This window comes from Ammodytes marinus (genome assembly GCF_949987685.1).
Source record: "Ammodytes marinus genome assembly, chromosome: 20".
NCBI lineage: Eukaryota > Metazoa > Chordata > Actinopteri > Uranoscopiformes > Ammodytidae > Ammodytes > Ammodytes marinus.
In genome coordinates, this window is record NC_137224.1 from 8,944,564 (window position 1) to 8,966,990 (window position 22,427).

A 22,427-nucleotide genomic window follows, 5' to 3' on the forward strand; every position below is an offset into this window, starting at 1 on the left:
AACATTGTATCTCAATCGGAGTGGATGGAAATACAACAAGCTGTCCAACAGCGGCTGACTTGACAATGAGTCCACTCATTGCCGAAGTCTGCAAAAACATAGAGTGCTGTGGGACATGAAGCAAAGCGGGAGCGGATGACTGAAAGATTATATGTGCTTATTTTTCATGGTACAATAAAAATGTTTAAAACACAAGTCACTATTCTTGATAATGCCGTTTGAGACTTCACCAGAGTTCAGCAAGAGTTTCAAAGCAACATAGGCTGAATGAGAACAAACCTCCACAACTCATTTTTAAAAAGATCACAAAATATGTCTGAGCCCTCACAAATACCCCTTTGTCAAAATAAAAGAGAACAACCAGCACGCTTGTTTAAATAACTGGCAGTGTGGAAGCTGTGCTGAACAAGGGAGGAAAAAAACAAGAAGTAGAAAAGGTGTGATGTATCATACCAGGGCTACGTGGGTGTATGAGTTTACTGAAACTTGTGCAACTGCTGTTTTGTCAGATGCCATCTGGGTATGTGTTAAAAAAGCTACTGAAGTAAAAGTGAAACAGGGATAGATGTGCACTCATATCAAACCAAAGCACACAATCATTACAGCTTGGACACAGTAGGTGGTACTCAAAAATAAGACAAGGTGTGGCTCCTGGCATTAGTAATAGGGATTTAGGTAAAGTGAGAGGGCATATTCAATGTTCACGGAAATAAATCGGAAAAACAAACTAAGCCATAACTGTTGGATTAAAACTAAAAATTAGCCATTCAAACTACAAAATTCATGAGTTTTGTATGTGCTCCCCTCCTACGTCTAGGAAAAACCTCATCAACCTTGTAAAGAGTGATGGAGGCTGAGAGAATACTTATTAACAACACCCAAATCAATACTGCATGAGTCAGGTCAATCAATAATCACACAGGCTAAGGACATGCAAAGAGTGAGGTAAAACGACACAGGAGGAGGACACATAGATGTTGATACAATGTCATGTTATGAAGCAAAACAAATCCAAAGAGAAAGGGCAAAGATCAACATTACAGCAATCCAACCTGTTTGTTCAATAAACACCATTCCATTAGCAGAACAAAAGTACTCCCAATTGCTAATTTATTCTAACAATAGCTAACAGTGTAACCTTACAACTGCCTCGCTACTGATAAGCACACAATGGCACCACAAAGCAAACAGCACACACATCTGTCAAGACATGCTGCTGCGAGAGAGAGGTCAAGGCTTACCTTCTACAGGGGGTGAAGGGAGAAAGGAACAGTGAAAAGAAAGGAAGAACGACATAAATATAAACGTTGAAATTGACATCACAATTAAAAAAAGTGTCAACAGAGACAAAAGTGTCAAAGGAAAGAGCCATTTGGAGAGAGTCTGGGACAGGAATGAAGCAGAACATGCAGAGCAGAGAAACATAAAAGAACCCCAAAAATGAACTGGCAACACAGAGACAGAGAAAGTTGAAGCATTCTTCAATTACCGTACTGACTGTACTTATTAAAGGTGGATCCAGCGATTCTGGAGAATGCTTGTTGTCATTTTTTTTTTACAAAATCAATGAATATCTACTCACGATACCTCTATATATTGTGTGTCTGCTGAAAAAAATCCAGTGTTAATACACAGCCTAGGCTTTGTAAACAGGCATGTTTGTTTAAATACCAGTTTCCAGAGGCTAGGCTGTGTATTAACATCAGATTTGTTTTCAGCGCACACACAGTACAGACAGGTAGCGGATCGTGAGGAGTTGTTCACGGATTCTGACAAAAGGTGATTGTCAACAAACAGAACAATTCTCCAGAATTGCTGACTCCACGTTTAAGGCTCACTATAGAAAAGGAATCTTTAAATCTGTCAACCTTAAAATAATGAAACAAAGTGCAATGCCTTGTTAAGAAATTAAAAACAAGTACAGCAAATGAGAGTAACACCATTTTATAGTGTCTTCAGTCTTCAGCCTCCTGCCCAAAAGGCAATATGTGAATGTGTGGAGCACAATGGGTGTCCGACAAGACCCAATTTTTGCTCAAACAAACACTGCTCCCAGCTGTGATCCACAAGGAATGAAGAAAAACAGGGGTTTCAACCCTCGGAGAAGTCTCTCGTTTCTCCTATACATTTATGATAACAGTGTGTGCATGTGACTTTTGATTGGACAAACTGAGGTGAACGCATGCACTTTATTCAGTGTACCTTGTTGGCCCAGGCATCCTCGTCCCAGGACGTAAGCTGCAGCACTCTGATGATCTCATTTATCTCGGCGCTCATCTTCTCAAACGTGAAGTTACGGTTCTTGAGAGCTTCCTCCACGCCCTGGCTGCCGGACGTCTTGGTCGTCACAAAGATTTTGATACCTGAAAAACAAAAACAAAAAAGAACTCACAATGAACAAACAATATTTCAACAAAAAATATACTGAATTTGTCTTGTGTAGGACTTTTTTCCTAAGTGTGTGATTACCTGAGATTAGGATGGGCAGCAGCTCCTTGACTGTGTTCATGGAGTTGACCAACATGACACGGTGCTCCTGGTGTGTCAGCTCCTGCTGTCGCTCATCTATCATCTTTGCCATCTTCGTCATCCCTGTGCGTTTCCATTTGAGACAATTCAATGTGAAATAAAGATTGTATTTGAATATATTTATCTGGTTACTTGTAATTCTAGAATATAGTAAAAATCTCATTTTGGACATTATTTAAAGCACGGTACGGAATAGCATCATCATATGGAGGAGCATGTAATCCATCAACTAAATTGGAAACATAAAAATCATTGAAATTGAGGATTGGAGGTATTATTCGTTGATGCCTAGAAATGTATTACAATGTGACAGGGGACATCCTTCAGAATGAACAAAGATAATATGACTTTGAATTTTCATATTGCTAATATCAAAAACTCGGAAAAACAGGGCTTTTAAGGAGTATTTTTATATTTTGAATCACTCGTTTAGTTGAGTAAAGAATTTGAGAACTACTTTCACCGCTGTAGCAGAAGCACATGAATGCTGACTCAGCAAAAACAAGAATGCAAATACACTCAAAATCTGTCAACCAAGACAGCGTGTTTCTGAGATACTGTCAAGGCGGCGAGACTTCAGTGAATCTTGACGCTACTGTGTCAGCAGACTGACCTGGTCCAAGGTTCTTTGTGTATGTGATCAAGTCCTCCATAGACTCCACCACCTCCGCCACTGTTAGGTACTCCAGGATGCCTCTGCACACACGGATTATTTTGCGCACCTATGTCAATGAGGGGATAAAAACCACAAAGAAAGCCAATTCAGAAACAATATTGCATTAAGATAAGTGATAAGATAAGAGATAGCCTTTATTGTCATTGTACAGTGACCTATACAACAAAATTGGGAAAGCCAACGGAAGGTGCATTAGACTTAAAAACAAGGTACGGTAAGTTTAAAAAAAAGAATGGTAAACCGCAGAGGTTACAAGAAAAAAAACTTAGGACAAAACAAGGACAGGTGAGGTCATAGATAGATAACCAATTAAGGTAAAAAACAGTGGATATATTGCACATTCACATGTCAGTTTAATGTCTCATGTGGGTGTTTTAGAGAGTGTCCAGGGGAAAAAAGTGATTATGCAAACACACACAGAGCCCCTCCTCTTCCCATTCTCTCTAATTACAGTCTGATAATGCTGCCTACTGACATTCCAGCCTCTTTGTCCCTGCCTCACTCACTCCAGCTTTATTTGGCTGGTGGAGTCACCGCTCCACTATTACAGAGCGATCCCTGAGTGAGCTGCATTGGGAAACATGATGGCACCGCTGACTGATGACTCCTGCTGACTGCTGCAGACAGCCCCGGGACGCCTGATGTCTGCTCCCAAACAGCTGATGTGCAACTTTTTTTATTTTGCTCTCTCCATCGCTGTGAGAGTGAAAAGAAAAATGGGCCTGATAGGTGATCCTCCAGCAGCCTGACTTCATGATTTAGGAAGTGTTGTTATTGAAATATGGATAGTTCCTCCTGCGGTCTATTTGTCTACCTCTCCGTCTTCTTTATAGGCATTGCAGTGGGAAAATAGGAATACATACTGTCCCTATACCAGATGAGTGCATGACAGCAGAGCTCTGCCATGCTCTAGTGTCCATTAAAAAGACACTAAAAGCTCAGCACCTGCTCAATGAAAATCTATGCTTTAAACCTTTAACACAGTTACACAGACATATTAGCTAGGCTAATACAGTATCTATATATTACAGCTGGTCCAATACTAGATTTGTGGCTGATATTATTCCAGAAGAAAATATGCACATACCGTCTAAATTTAGTGATTAGAGATAAGATAAAGATATGTCGAGAGCAAGACCATTTTCAGTTGAAAAACCGACTTACTGCCAAATAAATATGAACCACAGTGTTCGTAATAATCTTTTAAACTTGAAAAAAGTATATATACTAAAATCTGCCATGTTAAAAAGTAGGCCCTATATTTCACATAAAGCACATATTTTTGTTTTGTGCAGGAATTGTTAGCCCCTATCTAGCTTTCGCATTTTTCTTTCTGGCTGCACTGCAGTTATCAGCTTATCGCAATTCTGCTTCCATTCCTTTATTTATGTTTATAAGCAGCCGAGCACGTAGGGAGCGAGGTCATGTTGATGTATGTTCAGTTTATCTGAAACATCATCTGTAAACACCAGTCAAGCCCAGATGGAGAAAAAATGTAAGCGCACACCATTTTGCACCCATGCCTTATAGTGCACTGGGTGGACTCCAGGGCACACGAGGCAGAGAAATCAATTACCTCCACCATCAGATGTATCAATTAATCAGTTAATTATGAAAATTCACATGTTTCTGAAGTAAGGGGGCACAACATTATGTGATATGAAACTAATCACTACATGGATGAGATGCTTGTGTCACCTGGTTGATATTCCTCTCCTGTAACAACATCTGCTTTGAGATCTCCTTGTACAGATATTTTTTTAAATAAAATAAAGAATTAAAGAAAGAATAAATGAATGAGTACCTCGGCCTCGTCAAAGGTCAGGAGCAGGTCAGAGGTACCAGAGAGGATGCCCCGCGAGCCATCGATGAGGTAATCCCGAGCAGGAACAGAGTATGGATCAGCTTTCAGCATGGAGGCCGCCTGCACCAACTTAGTGCACGCATTCTCCACTCTGTGGAAAGCAAGATATGATTGATTTAATAGACCAATAAAGAAAAACACATATACACTTACACAACTACAACATAACTGAGTCATGCTGATGATACAAAGCCCTTTATAAGCCAGGTGGACATTGTGCATGGCAACGGCAAACTGTCTTCATATACGACAGATGAAAGCTAGCCAAAACATACAGTAGCTGCTGTCTAAGCATGACTTTGTTTCATTTCCTTCTTATATGTTTATCAACACATTTTAAGGAAATACTACTGTGAAAGCCAACGTAGTCTGAATCCCATATGAAACACTTTTTATATAATCTTTAATACGGGTTAAATTGGGAATTATGTAGGAGCAGGGAGTCCTCTCACACCTACAGTAAAAAAATAAATAAAAATAAAAATCTTCATAAATGTATTTAATAACATGGTAAGATATGACTGTTAATAATGCTGAGTGTAATCAAAACTTACCAAGAAAAGACAAAAATAAATGTATAAAATAAATATCAAGCTCAAGAGAATAGTGAACTTGAAAATCTGTTGCTAAACCTAGCACCCTTTACAGGATATTCAGAAATGATCTGATCCTACTCTTCTTAACAAGATTGGTCAATAGTTTACATCCTGTGCTATGTGTATGTGAAATTAGCAGTGTGTGTGAAACCATCCTGTTAACAATAAGAGACACAACAATAAGCAGGAAGATATTATTATTGTAGACGATGTTAACCCATCTTTGCTCTTTAGTAAGACAATTATTTTGAAATATTTTAAAAGAATCAGAAGTATTTTATTGAGGAAATGTCTCCTCCAAAAGCAAGTGTTGTCTATACACAGCTTTTTTCTACTTTCAGACAGTCATTCCGATAAACAATGTTTGTCACTTACATAATTATGTGGAATTATTAGGCATGAAAACTTGATGTTTTCACAGTGTAAACTGTGTGTGTTGTGGTCTTGGTATAGTCCTAAAGAAAGTAAGAAAACAGTATATTTCTTTTCTTTTTCTTTTTTGTATCAGTTTTTTTGGTCAAAAAGACCAATGAATAAGTGAATAGACTCACCAGATGTTTTGTCTTTATTCGTGAGTGAGTGGGATACAAGGAAGCAAGTTCGGGGCTGGTTAAATATTACGCACACTTTTTAGAGAGTGTCATACTGTATGCTGTACAGATTGTAAAGCCCAATGCGGCATATTTGAGATTTTGGGCCATAGAGATAAATTTGACTTGTGGGTGTTATGCACAGACATCTGCAGCAAGAGTATCTCACCACAGAAGAGTTAGCTTGTTCTCACAGGATGTGAGTTTGACCTCATGAGGAGGAGCCCCATTCTTGCTGGCTCAAGCCAAATTAACCTCTGTTTCCAAGGAGATGTTAATGATTGATAGTTGCCTCCTGTGTGTGATGAACTCAATGGATTCTGGAGCAGCGAAAATCTGCAGGCTCGGCCCTTTAAATCAGCGTCATACATGCCAGTAGTATCATAACCATATTGCACATAGAAAGGACGCCAAAGGACGGACACATGTTGTATTTCCCACAGTATACTGTCCAAATGTTGCTGTGGTAACAAGGGAGCAATGCAATACTGTAATTTTCCACGTTTTAAGGCATTTTAAAAAGGGCCAAACAATATGAGATCAGTTTCCATTCTACTGAAATACCAATCAGCACTTTCCTGCAGGATAAAGGCTAATATATGACCATGACATCAAGGCTGACATGGATGTGTGTGTGTGTGTGTGTGTGTGTGTGTGTGTGTGTGTGTGTGTGTGTGTGTGTGTGTGTGTGTGTGTGTGTGTGTGTGTGTGTGTGTGTGTGTGTGTGTGTGTGTGTGTGTGTGTGTGTGTCTGTGTCTGTGTCTCTTTGTCTCTGTGTTTGCTTCTGTTCAAAGCCAGCCAGCAGTGTCCTTCAGCATGCACCAGCGAGAAAACAGCCATGCATTAACCGGACCCCGACCGACACTATATTTAGTGAAGGAGACGCATTCCAGCACATGTGCTGATGGATGACCACAGGGTGACGATGGGAGTTTGAGGTGCCAAATGGGTTGAGCCCGATGACCTATGACTGCCAATGGGTTTCATCCCTGACCTTGGGGTGCTCCGAGGTCTTGCCTCTTCCTCCCTTGACTGTAGTCCCTCATGTAATAAGAGTGTGATACCAAGTTAATGATTTAGCTTACGAGGGGTGAGCCAGGAAAACAGATATACTGATTAAATATGTACATCTCTGCTCTTATAAATCTATATTTAAACTAGTTTTTATGCATTGTTTTTTGCTTTTACATCAACAGCAGCCGCAGCCAGTGGCTGCTCTGAGAATGTGTATGCGTTTGTGGCCCTCCTCCTTTAGGGTAAAGGATCCTCCTCCGTGTGCAAAAAAAGTATTTATGTTACACCAGGGCAAGATTCTGGGGCACTTAACATGCCATGTCTGACCTTTGCTTGGGCACAACCAGCCTTTACTGCAACAGATAAAGAGAGAAAGAGAGCCAAAGAGAGGCTACATGGGTTCCACATACTGCAGAGAGATATTTCATCTAAATAAAATACATTTGAGAGGTTGGTTCGCTGCATGAAATTCAGCTCTGTAAAGTTATCCTTCTTTGCTTACTTGGTAAAAGCTGGCAACATGTCCCTTTTCATGATCTGGTCCTCTGTGGTTTGTACCGTGTCCTTCCCCACCTGGAAAACACAGATTCTCTATGAGTAAACATCAAATCTACTATGATTTAATGGAAAAAGAAATGTATAGGAAATAAAGAGATACTCACAACAAACATTTCCAAGCAAATATTTAACACATCGAGGACATAAGATTCCATTTATTCATTAAATTCAATTCATTTTAATGCCTAGTACAGTTTTATATTTAAGTAACTGTTGATTAGGAACCAAGACTTTTTTTTATTTTCCTCATGTAATGTCACAATTAATGCCAAAATGTAATCCACATTAACTTGCTGGTGTTCAACCTGACTTTACCAGTACATTTCAAAATGTCTTCACCTACTGGTCATTCGTTCTTTTTGTTTCATCTTTTTCAGGGTTGTACGGGGCCGTGGCCTGTCCCAGCATGCACTGAGCAAAGGTCAACCAACACCCTTTTCCCGGTCATTGCTCCGTTACAGTGTCCATACAGTTGCTGTACAATCGTGTTCACTTTTAAAACTATTTAGAGCCGTGGGGGACCTTGAGGAAGAAACTGTGTAAGTGAACAAGTCCACTAACTTCTAATGTTGGGTTCTTTTCATGAATTTTGACCTTGGTGGTTATCAATTGATACGGACATTGCAAATTATTTAAAAAATATATGAAAGTGTTTGGATGAAAGCCTTACAGTAAAGGGTTTTAGATCCATTTAAGATTATTCTTTGGATGCCTTTAGCTTTCTTGTCTTGATTTCACTGCAGGACATTGTGATCAAATCCTGCATAACATGGATAAATGTGCAATTAAGGCATGTTTTGGGCTTCTGGAGACTAAACAAGTATTCATTTTGATTATACATATTTAAATGAATCAAGTTTTTAATTATGTCTCACATACCGACATCAGTTAATCCAGTCACTTTTGGGGGGTGACATATCATCACAGCCTCTTCTACTGACAGTTCTGACTGCTGATGACAGATGTTGAGAATTACTGTAATAATATCTCTACAGTAAATACTTGTTTATGCTTGGTTGGTCAGTGTCACTTTCCACTCAAATATAGTTCAGATATTAAACTGTCCAACCATTGCATAAATCAGTGCACAATGTTAAGCTGTGGTGGTTACTATTAAAGCAGCAGGAATGCTATACACTGTGCTTCTGATTCTAATGTAAGGCTTATTATACAACAAACAGTTTTAAAAAGGCACAGCTTCTTTTTTCCTCTGATAAGAGGCCATGTTATAAACACGATATTACACTCTAATTTAGCAATATAGAAACAAATAGATTCTGTTTAGTTTTTGCCTCCATTGCCATAGGTTTCTTTATATATTGGGGCTCTTCATGAACTATAAGCTAGTTTATCATTTTGAAAAGGAAACTGGAAATTAATAGTTTCTGACCGATGCTCAAATCATTTCAATACAAGGCATTAGAAAATAAGTGCTGCTTTAAAATCATCCTGTTCTTTTCTTTTCAGTTTTTTATGGAATATGCTAGATATACTTTTGTTACAAATCTCAAGCCAATTAGCTGTTGAATAGTATTGAGATACTGGTAAAGGCAGCTCCAAAGGTGCTCAATGAGTCTAAAGTAGAGACAGGAAACCCCACCCTGCCTTCAGCCTCAATGACTTCGTCATCATTCATGAGGTTTTTATATCAGTCATCACTTAAAGCTTTAAGTGATAACTTAAGGAGATGTCACGGCTGTGCTGACTCTGCGATATACACATTTCAGAACTTTTCCATAGCTTGTATGTAACTTTAGTGCACATTTCCATACATCAACAGCATGTCAAAACACTTGTTACCACAAATTCCCCCCTTAGGGAGTTTTTGGCTTTAATCATGCAGTTTTCCTGAATTAAGTCCTGTTACTTGTCCGGCGGTGAAACCATCATTTCAACAAGGCAGCTGCTGGGGGCTGGCCAGGCCTCAGCAGCACAGTTATAATGTGTAAAGCAGCTGAACGCCTCCTCTCCCGCGAATGCCAAAATGACTCACCTCCCCCATCATGACCTCAGCTCTGTAGGGAGACACAACTCACCCACGTCAAGCTGCCATGGGTGAGGGATCACACGCGTTCATGCCAGGACAAGGCTCACACTGACTAACTTCAATGAGCTGCAAGCCTTGCCAACAACGTTTACATTATTGTTATAACAAATATTAACTACACAAGTGATTACATCACTGTCGCACACATAGTTTAGCAACATGTTTCAAGGTGTTGAACTTCACGGCCACATGTTGTCCATACTATGTGATAGACTATGAGCTAGCCAAGGTTTCGTCAATGTTAATTTTTGTCAACAGATAAGAATGTGCTGAAACAATCTTTTTACAACAACTATTTTAATAAAAAACTCAGTTGAGGTCATTCACATCATTTGAGATGTCATACCTTTAAGTTTTGGACTGAAGGTCAAACAAAATCAAGCAATGTAAAAGATTTTATTCTGGGCCCTGGGAATTGTTAATGGCTTTTTTTTGGCACCATTTACAGCTATTTTATGGCCTAAATTAAACGATTAATCAAATTTATCAAAAAGCCCTCCTGGAAGTTATTTAGGGGTACTACCAGGGTGTTGTTGATGATGTGGAGAGGCTGGCATTCGAGGGCTTGTCAACGTGGCCAAATGCAGTCAGTAGCAGCAGAGTCATTCCAGGTGGCTGACGTGGAGCAGAGCAGACATACATCTCTTTGCTCTCTTTTCACCGGACCAGGGGGACTGTGAGTAACTGAGGGGTTATAAATTAGGGCCAAAGGTTGTGCCAAACTAAAACTGGAGCTTAGCAGGGGCTGTCCATCTCAGAGCGAAGTGGTAATGCCATCCTGACAGTCCACCAATGAGTGGCTGTGAACAAAAGCCAACAGCAACAACTAAAGCTGTTCTGTCCCGTTCAGCTAAAGGGCAGCAGGGCTTCAGACCACGGATATAGGGCAGTGACGGAGCGGTAAACATGAATGAAGGGGGGAGGAAGTAACACAAAGACCTTACATCCTGCCTTGTGTGTTCAAATATACAAGGCAAGACGAAAGTTGCAAATACTAACCGATTTTCAGTGTTGTTTTGGGTTGCAAAACTATATTTTTTTCTCAAATTATTTCAGATGAATTCATTATGAAAATATCTACTTGCAGCCATTAAGTAATAGCATTCTGGTCCTATAGGACACATTTCTGAATCTGTACTGCAGTTCTAACTTGAAGAAACTTGCTTGCGTAATATAAGAACAGGTTTGCTAACACCAGAATAAGATTTATGTGACATTAAGTCAAGTTTAGACAGACTACACTAATAGGCCGACAATGTAGCTGAGGGCACGCAGCATTTAACGAGTTCTGACTCATATTATCTCCCAAAGAGTCACACAGTAGTGTCTGAACCCAAGTAGAGTTGAGGCTCTTGGTACTGTTATCAACAGGTCTTTGCTGTCTTCCTTCCTGTGGAGAATGTTCCTGCAGTCTGAAGTTCAAAAACCTCTGCAATCAAACAGCGATCCAACAATTTGCTGCAAAAATAGAACTGTGATCCAACCGTTGTCGAGCAGTTCATGATGCCTGGCTGTCTTTGCTATTTTAGGCCTCGGTCCACGTTTTGGACCACTTTTTTTAATAGTAAACCAACAAAGACCCCGCTTGACATTAGGGCTGGAACATTAGAACCTTGAGATGATTTTAATTATTGATTTATCAAGGTTTTTTGGTTGATATATTTTTTTGCTTAAAATATTAACAGTTTACTCTAAAGGTGCGAACACACTACACGCTTTACACGCGCATATAAAATCGGCTATTTTTCCATAGGGAACCATTGGTTTACGCGCGTACATGGCGCGTAGATGCGTCACTCGCGCTAAAGCAACATTTTAGCCGCGTTAGCTGCGTATGAGCCGCGTATATACGCACCTACGCGCCGAGTTCAAAAAATTTAACTTTTTACGCTCCTACGCATGACGATTAGCCGCGTTGGCCAATCAGCGTTGGGCTTGACCCGACGTCACATACATTGGCACGGTCGGAGAACAGTGTACTGTACACAGAGGCTGATGAGAGACACCGAGGAGGAAAATGTATTGCAGGCAGCCCGGTGCTGTATGACAGCAGCTCGGGAATAGAAGACGTGGGGAGAGTAAACCAGGAGAATGGACTTCCTGGTTAATTCAGTGAATATGTGCGTCTGTGCTTTAGCCGATAAAACAAGTTAGCGCCATATAGCATTAGTTAACTCACCCGGTTGTGTGCGGCCGGCTAGCGCCTCATATTATGAACCCAAACATGACGGCTATGTCCGGGGGACTTTCACAACAAGTACCTACAGCGAAGCACCGGTGTTGATCTACGCCAGCCACGGTCCCCTGTCACAGCCAGGTAGGGTAATGTTGGCTACTTGCCTTTATGTTGTGCCGCCGTGCACCGATGGTGCTGTAACTGTGTTTGTTATGTAGCTGCCGTGAATATGCAATGCTGTTTTAATGCTAGGCTATTTGTGCTGTTCAGTTTGTCTTTTGGCACAGTTGTTGGCCGTGTTGTTGTTGTTTTTGTGCGGACATGCACGCTGTTGTGTCGCAACATTTTAGCTGCGTTACACACGTAAATCTTACGCGGGTAACGCGTGTAGTGTGTTCGCACCTTAAGGGGGCTTTCACACCTTCCTCGTTTGGTCAAGACTTTCAGGCTTTTCTGTTTGATCCAAAACTTAAATACAGGTGTGAAACCCCCCGCGGATCACGGTCCGGACTAAACAGGCAGACCTAGGTCTGATCTTAAGAGGTGGTTTCGGTCCGGATTATACTGAACTTGGGTTTGGTTTGTGTCCAGTTTGAGGGCAGTTTTTATATGGTTCGGGAAGTCTTGGACGGCTATCGCCAGTCACATAGAGGAGAAATGAGCTGTTGACGGTCGAACGGTAGGAGCAGGGTCGGCGGGTTGCTAAGGAACAAGTTTTATTTTTTTTATTATTTAAACATCTGTAGTCAAAGCAGGAGGTGTGTGTTGATCAAAGAATGATTGAAAAAATAGTCCTTGGGTCGGACCTTGGTGCAGACTTTTAGGTGTGAAAGCCCCCTAAAGCACCTTGGTAATGAAAATGTCATCTCTTGCTCCTAGAGCCCAGAATAAAATCTTCAAATTCATATTTTGTTAGGCCAATGTATGCAAGACATAAAAGATACTCAATGTACAACTATATGAATGTAAAAAAAAAGCAAATCATCATATCAGAGAATGTTAAAGAGGACCTATGATACTTTTTGACTTTTATGACCTATAAACGTTGTTATAATGATTTATAGTCATGTTTAACCATACTAGAGTATCAAATAATTACGTAAATGCATTTCGACGTATTCCCTGCTGACCGTCTGGGGTGGCTATGCAGAGCACTAAACACTATGGCAGCCGGTCGAGCCGAACTCGTTCAAATTTCCGGATAGTTTCTGTCACGCTCGGGTCGTTTGTGTCATGTTCCCATGTATGGTAATGCTGCCGCTCAGGCATGCTCCGGCTGCATGCCCCCACCTTCCTGAAAATTTCCCGCTGCTGGAAGGAAGGTAACCAATCACAATGGAGTGGGGTTTGCAGCAGGGGGGGAGGGGCGGAGAAGCTCAAAGCAGTGTGTAGAGAGAGACTGCTGTGCTCGCTAGGGTAAGAGGAAGAGTGTCCCGAAAATCTACATAGTTTTTTGTGATGTGATTCGTGTCAGGTTGCTCTATAGCAGTTTTTAACAAGAAATGAAGACCAGAAAAGTAGTATAATAGGATCTCTTTAAACAATCAAACATAAAATGTATTAATAATTGCCATTTTGCCTTTAATTGATAATTGATATAAGACAGGAAACATGGGATAGAGCAGAGAAGATGACGTAAGGACGTCTAGTTTCAACTCATTCTTAATCAGAGCAAAGATCCACAACACAAATATCCTTTTCTCTGAGTAAATTCTAGCAAACCACCTAAAGGCTGGACAGTTTTCCATCAACTTTTTAAAACCTTTCACTGATTCCGTGTCATCTTCTTCCAAGCTGCCACATGCCATGCTACTGGTCTGACAGTCTCATTTACCATGTTTGCCGGGAGTGGAAGCACTGACACTCCTTTTACCCCCCGAGAGCGCTGTGTGGAAACCCTGTGTCGTGAAGTAGCTTGATAAAGTGGCTGCTCCTTTAGAACAGACTCAGCTTTGTTGACAGCAGCCCGGGAGTAGAAAGGCCACTCAGAAAAGCCTGAAGTCTGCCAAGACACTGCCTGCCTTTCACATGTCTGGTAGTTTTTAGCACAATGATGCGTTAGTCATGGTGACCAAAAAGATCTATGATGACCAAATGCTGGCAAGTGCCATCACTGCTGCCCTTAGCAATGTCCCCCAAATAAACTCTTATTCTGCAAAGAGATTTTGTTTAGTTCTTCAATGTAGAGAGAACCACTCGTTCCAACTCTACGTGACTTTGTTCTGCAATCTGATAAGACATGCTGCTCACAAAATATAGATGGCGCAGCACTCCATTAGCTACTCTCGATCAATAGTCCCAGAAGCAGCAAGTGCTGCGCTCTGAGATATCAAATGATTTTTGACCAATAATGACTCAGAGGGGCAGCGGAGAGGTTGCTCTGAAGGTCAACGCCTTTATCCTGCATCTGTCAAGGGGTGTGGAACAGGGTTTATTAACTTGGTTCAGGAAGTAGCCACACATGGGGTGTCCAAGACGATGAAAGTCACAAATCAAACGGCCTACTTGGTCTTGGCAAAACAGGCCCTGCAGCCCGAGAGAATTTGTCACAACTATCTGTCTCATGTTACAGGAGCTTAGCAGCTCGTACAGTGTTACTGGGGCGCGCCAGTGTGAATCCTTGTCTTGAAAAGGAGAGTGAGTCGATACAAAGCTCATCATAGATGAGCTGTCACTCTCCACCAGAACAAGGATAGCTAAAAGAACAGAGATGTAATACTTGTATTATATCTACTGAGGGTTGAAGAGGACTAGGCATCCAATCAGGCAATTCAATGGATCCAAATCTTTCAGTGCACTGTAGGACTATTGGTTTGTTTTGAGAACCATCTTTGAAATATGGGAGGGAAATGAATGGTGTGAACCATGAAGAAAGTTAATATTCCATTCGTGCCACAGATCAAACTATTTTTCCTTGTATTCTAGAAGTAGGTGTTCATTAAGACCTCTGGGACTAATAGTAGGCTATTGATGCTAACAGACTCCTCTTAAAAAAATTGTTTTGGGTTCTACACCATAGATGGCAAGATTATGGATAAAGATCATGCTTGAATCGGGTCTGTTGTCACAAATACAGATACAGATACTGATAGATCCCATCAACTGAATATTACGCAGAAATTCTAATTTTGAATGTGAAATGTGTATAGGTATATGATAATGGTAATATAGAAAGCTGCAACTTGATCAAAACTTCATTACTATGTTGTAAATTAGTTTGTTAAACCAAGCATTTCCCTGAGGTAATATATTGATAATTTGTGTGAATTACTTACAATTAGTTTTTCATAAAAACAAATAGTAATTTTATGCCCCTTTGCATCAATATTTTCTCAAATCTCAAATACTGTAGGTGCACTGTATGCAAGCTTTTGGTTGTTGTGAGTACTGGCACCCAGAGTCAGGCACTGGATAAACACAACACTTTGTGATATCTTTATATAATAATTAAGGATAAGGCTACAGGGTTTGCATTAAAATCAACTCCAACAAAGTGTTGGATCTCAATCATGCAAACTTAATTACTTTGGAAAAAGTGACAGCCCCAACTGCATTGTATCCTTTGTTGGTCTGCAGTCATAAACATTGCACAGAGAGAGAGAGGGGTTTCCCTTCACTGGCTCGTACTCCCGTTCCTGAGTGGGCTGACAGCTGCCAGGACTTCCTGACTTGGCTTCCTGCATTTCCTCATCATTTCAACACACTCCTCAGTGTCCTCCTATCCTGACAAATTTCCATCTGATTGATAGAAAACATTGACTGCAGGTGCAGTATGAATCCACGACTCAGTGAAGATTAGAATAGATTCAATCTTTTGAATGGTACACAAAAGAATCTGTAGTCGCTGTGATGTTGCCACGACGACAGAATCAAATTGTGTGCCATGCGAAAATGATTTCCTTTGACAAATTGCAGGAAGTTGGAGTACCAGGTAATAGGAAGCCTTTTCTTTTGTAGGCCTTTAAGCACTTAACACATTTGTCTCCCCATCTGTAAAGGATTGTAAAAGCAGTTGACTGAAATGACTGCTAAAGAACTTAAATACTGATCTAAGTCATCTCACCATCGTTAATGTTATTAACTATGGTTCCTCATTTCTCCTGTATAAGAAGTGGAGGACTACATCTTTCAAGTGTTTGCTGTGGGGGTTTTTATCCAAAGATTAACTGTAAAGCCACTGTGTGATTTGCACACAGGAAGCATCTCTACAGGTCATGTGAGCCTTGTGATCTGTGCAAACAGGAAGACTAACACCTTTGTTCCAGGACCCTACATCTGGCAATCTTTTCTTTATCCCATGCCTATAAAAGGAGCTATACAAATAATTAAGTACACCAGGTCTGAAATAGAAAAGGCCCATATAGTCAACTCAAAAGAATGATGGCTGAAACAGAGTAGCATGTTGTTCTTGAGTTCTTCCATTTACCTCAAGAAGAAACGATCTAAACGCACAGAATAACCTGTATGTAAACACTTGTGTGTCTATTTAGCGTTGATGTGTGCACAGCATATAGGATCTATCTCTGAATGCTTTAGATGTTTAGTACCACGCCCTAAACGTTAACCTGACAGATAGGACACAACTAGAATGAGTTGGTTCCCTATATTCAGCTCAGTGAAGTTGTTTTTAGCCGTGCAACCAATTTGGTCGTTTCCCATACTCTGTTATTGTTGCACAGGACATTTGTGCAATAAAGCCAAGGCATTCTTATTGCACAAGCATAAACCAAACCTTCTCTCGCACCATTACAAATACACCATTTACTCACAAGCTCATTGAAAAACAGTTTGACAGATCCTGCTTTAAAGACATTTACCAACTTCAGGCTGCAGTATGGATCTACCACAGATATCACACCGAAAAAGATGAAGCTGGCATGAACGTGTGAACACAGGCTTTTCTCAGGGGAGCCCTTGTTGATAGATACTCTTACTCGACATTTCAGGAAAAGTGTTCATTCAAAAGGGTCGGCTCAACCCCTGCTGAGCAGGGATGCATTCCTGCTTGCCGGGAATTCTTCACATTCCTCACATTCATCTTTAATTGAGGTCTGGCTCATTGTCTCAAATTAGAAAACACAGAAGTCAAAGATGCCGAGCATAAGTGAAGGGTTTCCATTAGACCAGACATATTTGACCTCACAACGAGCGCTGGTCCTGCTACGCTTAAAATAATGGGTCAGTATACAAGGGATGCACTTTCATCTCCATGCATCTGGAATAATATGATCAGGCCTTCAAAGGCTTTCAAATTTTAAGATGTAAAAAGGGCCTACACTTTTATTAGTAAGTAGTGAACAAGATCTCTGCAGACAGGCTTAAGCATCCTACCTAGAGCATCCTAAAAGTTCATCATTGGTTTCTTTGTTTGGCATTAAAAACACCAACTTGACACAACAATCAGAATATGTCATTTGAAAATAGGTTTTCAGGTCATGCACATTTCATCTTGGTTAGCTGATTTAAGCTCCATGATCAAGAGATTTCGGAGAGGATTCATGAAGAAAGAGCAGGTCTGAGCAACCTGTGGTTTTCTGTGTAACACAGTGTGGAAAATAGCTTTTCCTTTGACGAAACTTTGACTTGAGGGTGTCTGATAAATGTAATTGAGACAGCCTCATCTCTTTTTTCCTTCCAAAGATGATCATTTCCTCAAGAGTAATTCACTCTCCAGTGACTCACAACTTGTGTAAACTGAAAATGCTACAATTCCAAGATCATGGAAACCATTCAAATTGCAGCAGTAAAATGGCAACTCCCACACAGGGTAAATAAGTGAACAAATATTCTTGGGAATTTCCTGGGAACATTCAGCAGTCACCACCGGGAACAACGAAATAAGGATAAGAGCCACACAAGTGTGCTTAATTTATCATTCAAGCTTTGTAATGTATGACTCAAAGGACTGGTGAGCCTGAAAGCAGAGAAACATCTGAACCCTGACTTCAATGAAGTCATAACACTGTCCATGTTGTAATGTTGCTACAGCAACTGCAATGAATCACAGGCCTATCCATTAATTCATGCCACTGATGGAAACATCTGATCACAATTCAGAACGTCGACAGAGCCTGGGTCATTTCACCCCCAGGCTAGTTGAGGTTGCATCAGAGTGACAATTCAATGTTTCTATGCTTAAAGCTGAATGTATGGATTTGAGGCCACTTGGGGGCAGAATAACTTTAAAGCAAGATGATAGACATCCTAGATTCAAAATCCAGACCCACATTTAGAACAATGTGGTAACATGTCTGGCGATGAGCAATAGAATTTCCCAACTCAAGGGGCGGAACCAACGCATGCATTTCAAATACTGCTGCACGCAATTGGATAGCACGATTCAATCAGAGCAATGAACAAGGTGACGTATTCAGCCCAGTTTGTTTAGCGAACAGCGGGGCAAACTGGTAAATTACACTTTTGCCGTGGACGGTTTCTTGCCAATGAAATATTTGAGTGCTGTCTTCCAAATTGTTAAGTGTCAGGGCCAAAGCTATTCATACAACGTATCCGCAGCCATCTTTCTTGTTTACTATCACAACTTTGACTGTGCAGCACTGTCGTCATCCGGGTTACGCCCGCGCATATCAGTACGATTAGAAGCTCTGAATTTTCCGATATAGTTAATGAGCACCAATAGGAATATCCAGAGTAGTGTATGCAGAGAAAATTTTAATTTGCCAGCCGCAAGTCTCGATTTCCAGGGTATGGACATCCAACTCTATACTGTTAATGTTGTGTTTGCTAACACATCCAGCAACATAAGCATTTATTATGAGTCTACCTGTTGAATGTAGGTCAGATATTCACTCTTAAATTAGGTCCTTTTTTTCTTTTGAGAATAGAGGTTCCGCCTTTTTCACTTAGTTGCTGGTACTGAGCAGATAGTATGCTTTGCTTTAAGAATCTTTTTTGGTGTTGATGCTGAAAAATAGCCATCCCGCCCCCATGAATAGTAGGGGAGAACGGGGTAAGTAGGCACACTTTTTACTCTAGTGAGAATTGCTCATCACCAAAACATCTGTCAATAGCCATTTCTACATTAAATTGAAGCTTAAGGTGTTGGCTAGAAATGTGTGTCTCTCTTTTTTTCCAACTTATTGTAATGAAGAAGTAATTTACCATCACAGACACTCTGACACATTGTGACAACCAACCCCATCAAGGGGTCGGTTGTCACACACTATGGGGTTGTTTGTCACAATGTTATCTTAATGGGAAAAATCTTAAAAAGAAGGCAAGGAGGCAGAACCAAATTTGAATGTTTAATTGCATTGTCAAGTTGACAAATAGGCCTACATAACGTTCTGTAGCCTTGGCAGCTGGTGTAGTTTGGGATGCACTGGGTTGTTTTGATTTTGTTGCCCTTTTTCTTTTGCTTGCTAGCTGCCTTTTCCTGCTCTATTCTTTCCTTCTCTGGGGTGTCAGTGAGGATACAGCTTGACAATTTATTTCGTTATTGGGTTCCTTTTCTGGCTGCAGCCTTGAGATAACATGTGACAACCAACCCCCCAAAAAATTTGACGACCAACCCCAACTTGAATTTCTTGCTAGCATCAAGGCCAACAACCATCTGACAACTAATTAGCTTGCTAACCACAATCTAAACTATAGTTTACCCTTCACACTTTCTGAGGGTAACAAGTGTTTTGTTATAAACCCATTGTGTACAAGCCTAGAAGAAAAATACTGAGAAGCAAAATATTTTGAATTTGACATGAAAAACACAAAACATCCTCTCACCTGAAATGCAGCTGTCTTCCTCCAAGGAAGTCTATGTATGTGACCTCTGATCCCAATTCTGGACCTTTTTTATATCAACATTTCAGAGCTAGCGCGCTCTGGTGGCGAGATATAACGAATGTGACATCCAACCCATGTGACAAATTACCCCGTTCTCCCCTACAGCTCATTCATGGGGGGTGTACATTTACTCTGAGTAAATTGGGCAAAAAATTGTATAACTGAAGAGCTGGCTACTAATGGTCTATGGGTTCATCATAACTAGCGACATCTTTCAATAAATGATATCTATTAGTGGAATGTTAAGCACTAAAATTATTTGATCATGTTTTCCATTGGGTTTTACCGACCACACATGCAATAGCCTATGTATCTCGAATAAAAAAAAAGAGTTGTGATTTATTCATTTTCCTTGACATCACACCACCCATCCCCAATCAAAGATCTGTTTAGGGTCAAACTGATACATATTCAATTATACCCTTAAACAATCCTGTTAAACTTTACGAGGACATCTTTTCATAATTAGTAACTATTACTAGTTACATCCGACTACAAAACCAAATATATAATTGGGTATGGAATTATTACCATATGGTTATGGCAAGTGGTTACTGCAAGTGACAGAACATTTATCATGACTGTTATATAATATACTACTGCATAAGATAGTGACGGCCTTCTGTCAACATAGCACACATACATTAAAACATAACACACACCATTAAACACCTCGTCATAATGGCCTTTGAAGAAAGCAAGTATTGTGGGTGTGTGTATACATATAAATAATGCACACAACGGGGTAAAGACATATAGTTTGAGAGCGAGCATTAAGGAAAAATAAATGCATAAAATGAAGTGACCTAGCTCAAAGTGGTTATGGACCATAAAACCTACTGATTAAATTATGGGAAAATGGTAGGCAACGCCTCTAAACGAAGAATGTCTTTGCTGACAGGAGACACCAGAGCAATTGTCCAAATTTATCTCCCAGCAACTGCGATGGGCTCGGTGCTCAACCAGGGGCTAATAGAAAGAACGACACACAGGAACCATGTCTGCCTAAATTTAGTCACTATCCCTTCCTCTCTTCACAAGCCACATTATCTGACAACACTCATGTTAACTTCTTGTTTCCTTTCTAAGAAAAACTCTCCATGTATATTGGTTTGTGTTTCAGGCCTAACATTTTAGGAAACAAGTCATTTCCTTGCATCTTATCGTGGGAGTTAAGATGTAGTTTTGAGGAACATCAGTGTGGTTAGGACGCTTTCCTGAAACTATAAATAAGTCACTGATGCATCTGGTCAAAAGGGTGCACGTTATTTCATTACTTCAAAAGACAGTCTGGAAAATGCATCATATACTGTATAGCCGCAAAGAAATTTGAATTGCTATGAGGGTAGAAAACTTCATGGGCAATTAATAAGTGTAGGCTACATCTATATAAAATGTATGATCCCGTATGACTGAATGACAACTTTTGTTGAAAGCTATTAAAAGACATTATGTGACAACTTAGAGAGATGCCTAATCAGGTCATACCATCTCATTAGTCACAGAATGCATCATACAACCGGATCCACATGCAAATGAACAATTTGACACATAATGACTGTGCAGCCTTGGTTTTAGGTTTGGTGCTGATTTTTATTTTTTTTTTCCACCTGCAACAATACAATGAGGTGCCTAACCATCTATCTATCTATCTATCTATCTATCTATCTATCTATCTATCTATCTATCTATCTATAAGTTGTATGTTGCACTGCAATGAACTGCCCCACCTACTATGTGGTAGGCTACAGTGAACAGAGGTCTCAAAACAAAACATTTGTATATTCATTTGACATTCTTATTCACAACTATATTCAATGACAGCCAGTGTACATGTGAATTTTTTTGTTGTTAATGTTTTTTTAAACGTTTTTTTTTTTAATAAAATTTGATTAATACCTGATTTGCTAACTCACTACAGCAGCAGTGCCTACGTCAAGATATGGCAGTCGGCTACAGGAGGCAGGGCATATTTTCAAGGGGAAAAGGGCGTCACTGCCCTTTGCCCCGACTCAAACAACTTCAGGAAACTTTTAATAGCATTCATTCATCTTTCTGATATTAACTGAACACATAAGAAAGAGCTAGCTACAGTTGTAAACTGGTGAGAGTTGTATTTCAACATTGAAGTGTTCGAGAGCGGACGGTGTGGGACAATGAGCGACAGGTAGCCTACAACAGCCGCCGAGTTTCGGCACACTTTACCAGGTTACATTTTACAAGTTACTCACCCGAACGAGGTTACTAACAGCCGCCTGCACGGCAGCCACCGGCGCGGTGAGATCTGGAATAGCTTTTCCGTCAACTTCACCTTCTTCGTGCATTATCACCAGATGGGATATCTGCTGAGCCACCGGCTCCAGGATACTTTCTATCGTCTTCGTGTGGAAAACAGGCATGGTGACAACTTTTAATCACTATCCAAGAGAAAAAGAAGTATATCTCCTACCACCCAAGGTAGTTCTCTCCCAAAGTCCCAGCTACAATAGCCTAAAACAATCCCGATATCTTATTTTTCCAGGACAGTTTCTCCCTCCGGGATGAAGCCTACAACTACTCCGGTGAAACCGTCAA

At 40.4% G+C, this 22,427-nt stretch overlaps 1 protein-coding gene across 1 annotated transcript in view; it reads right to left on the reverse strand.

Moving 5' to 3' along the window:
• LOC307266838 (vinculin) overlaps positions 1-22,427 on the reverse strand; it is a 30,099-nt gene extending 7,672 nt beyond the window's left edge. Inside the window, exons 1-6 of the mRNA XM_080048950.1 lie at positions 22,085-22,427; positions 7,772-7,842; positions 5,010-5,160; positions 3,143-3,251; positions 2,470-2,592; positions 2,203-2,363 (exon numbers count right to left, since the gene is read on the reverse strand). Coding sequence (XP_079905076.1) covers positions 2,203-2,363; positions 2,470-2,592; positions 3,143-3,251; positions 5,010-5,160; positions 7,772-7,842; positions 22,085-22,252 — 783 coding nt within the window. The 5' untranslated portion in view covers positions 22,253-22,427. The remainder of the gene's footprint in view (positions 1-2,202; positions 2,364-2,469; positions 2,593-3,142; positions 3,252-5,009; positions 5,161-7,771; positions 7,843-22,084) is intronic.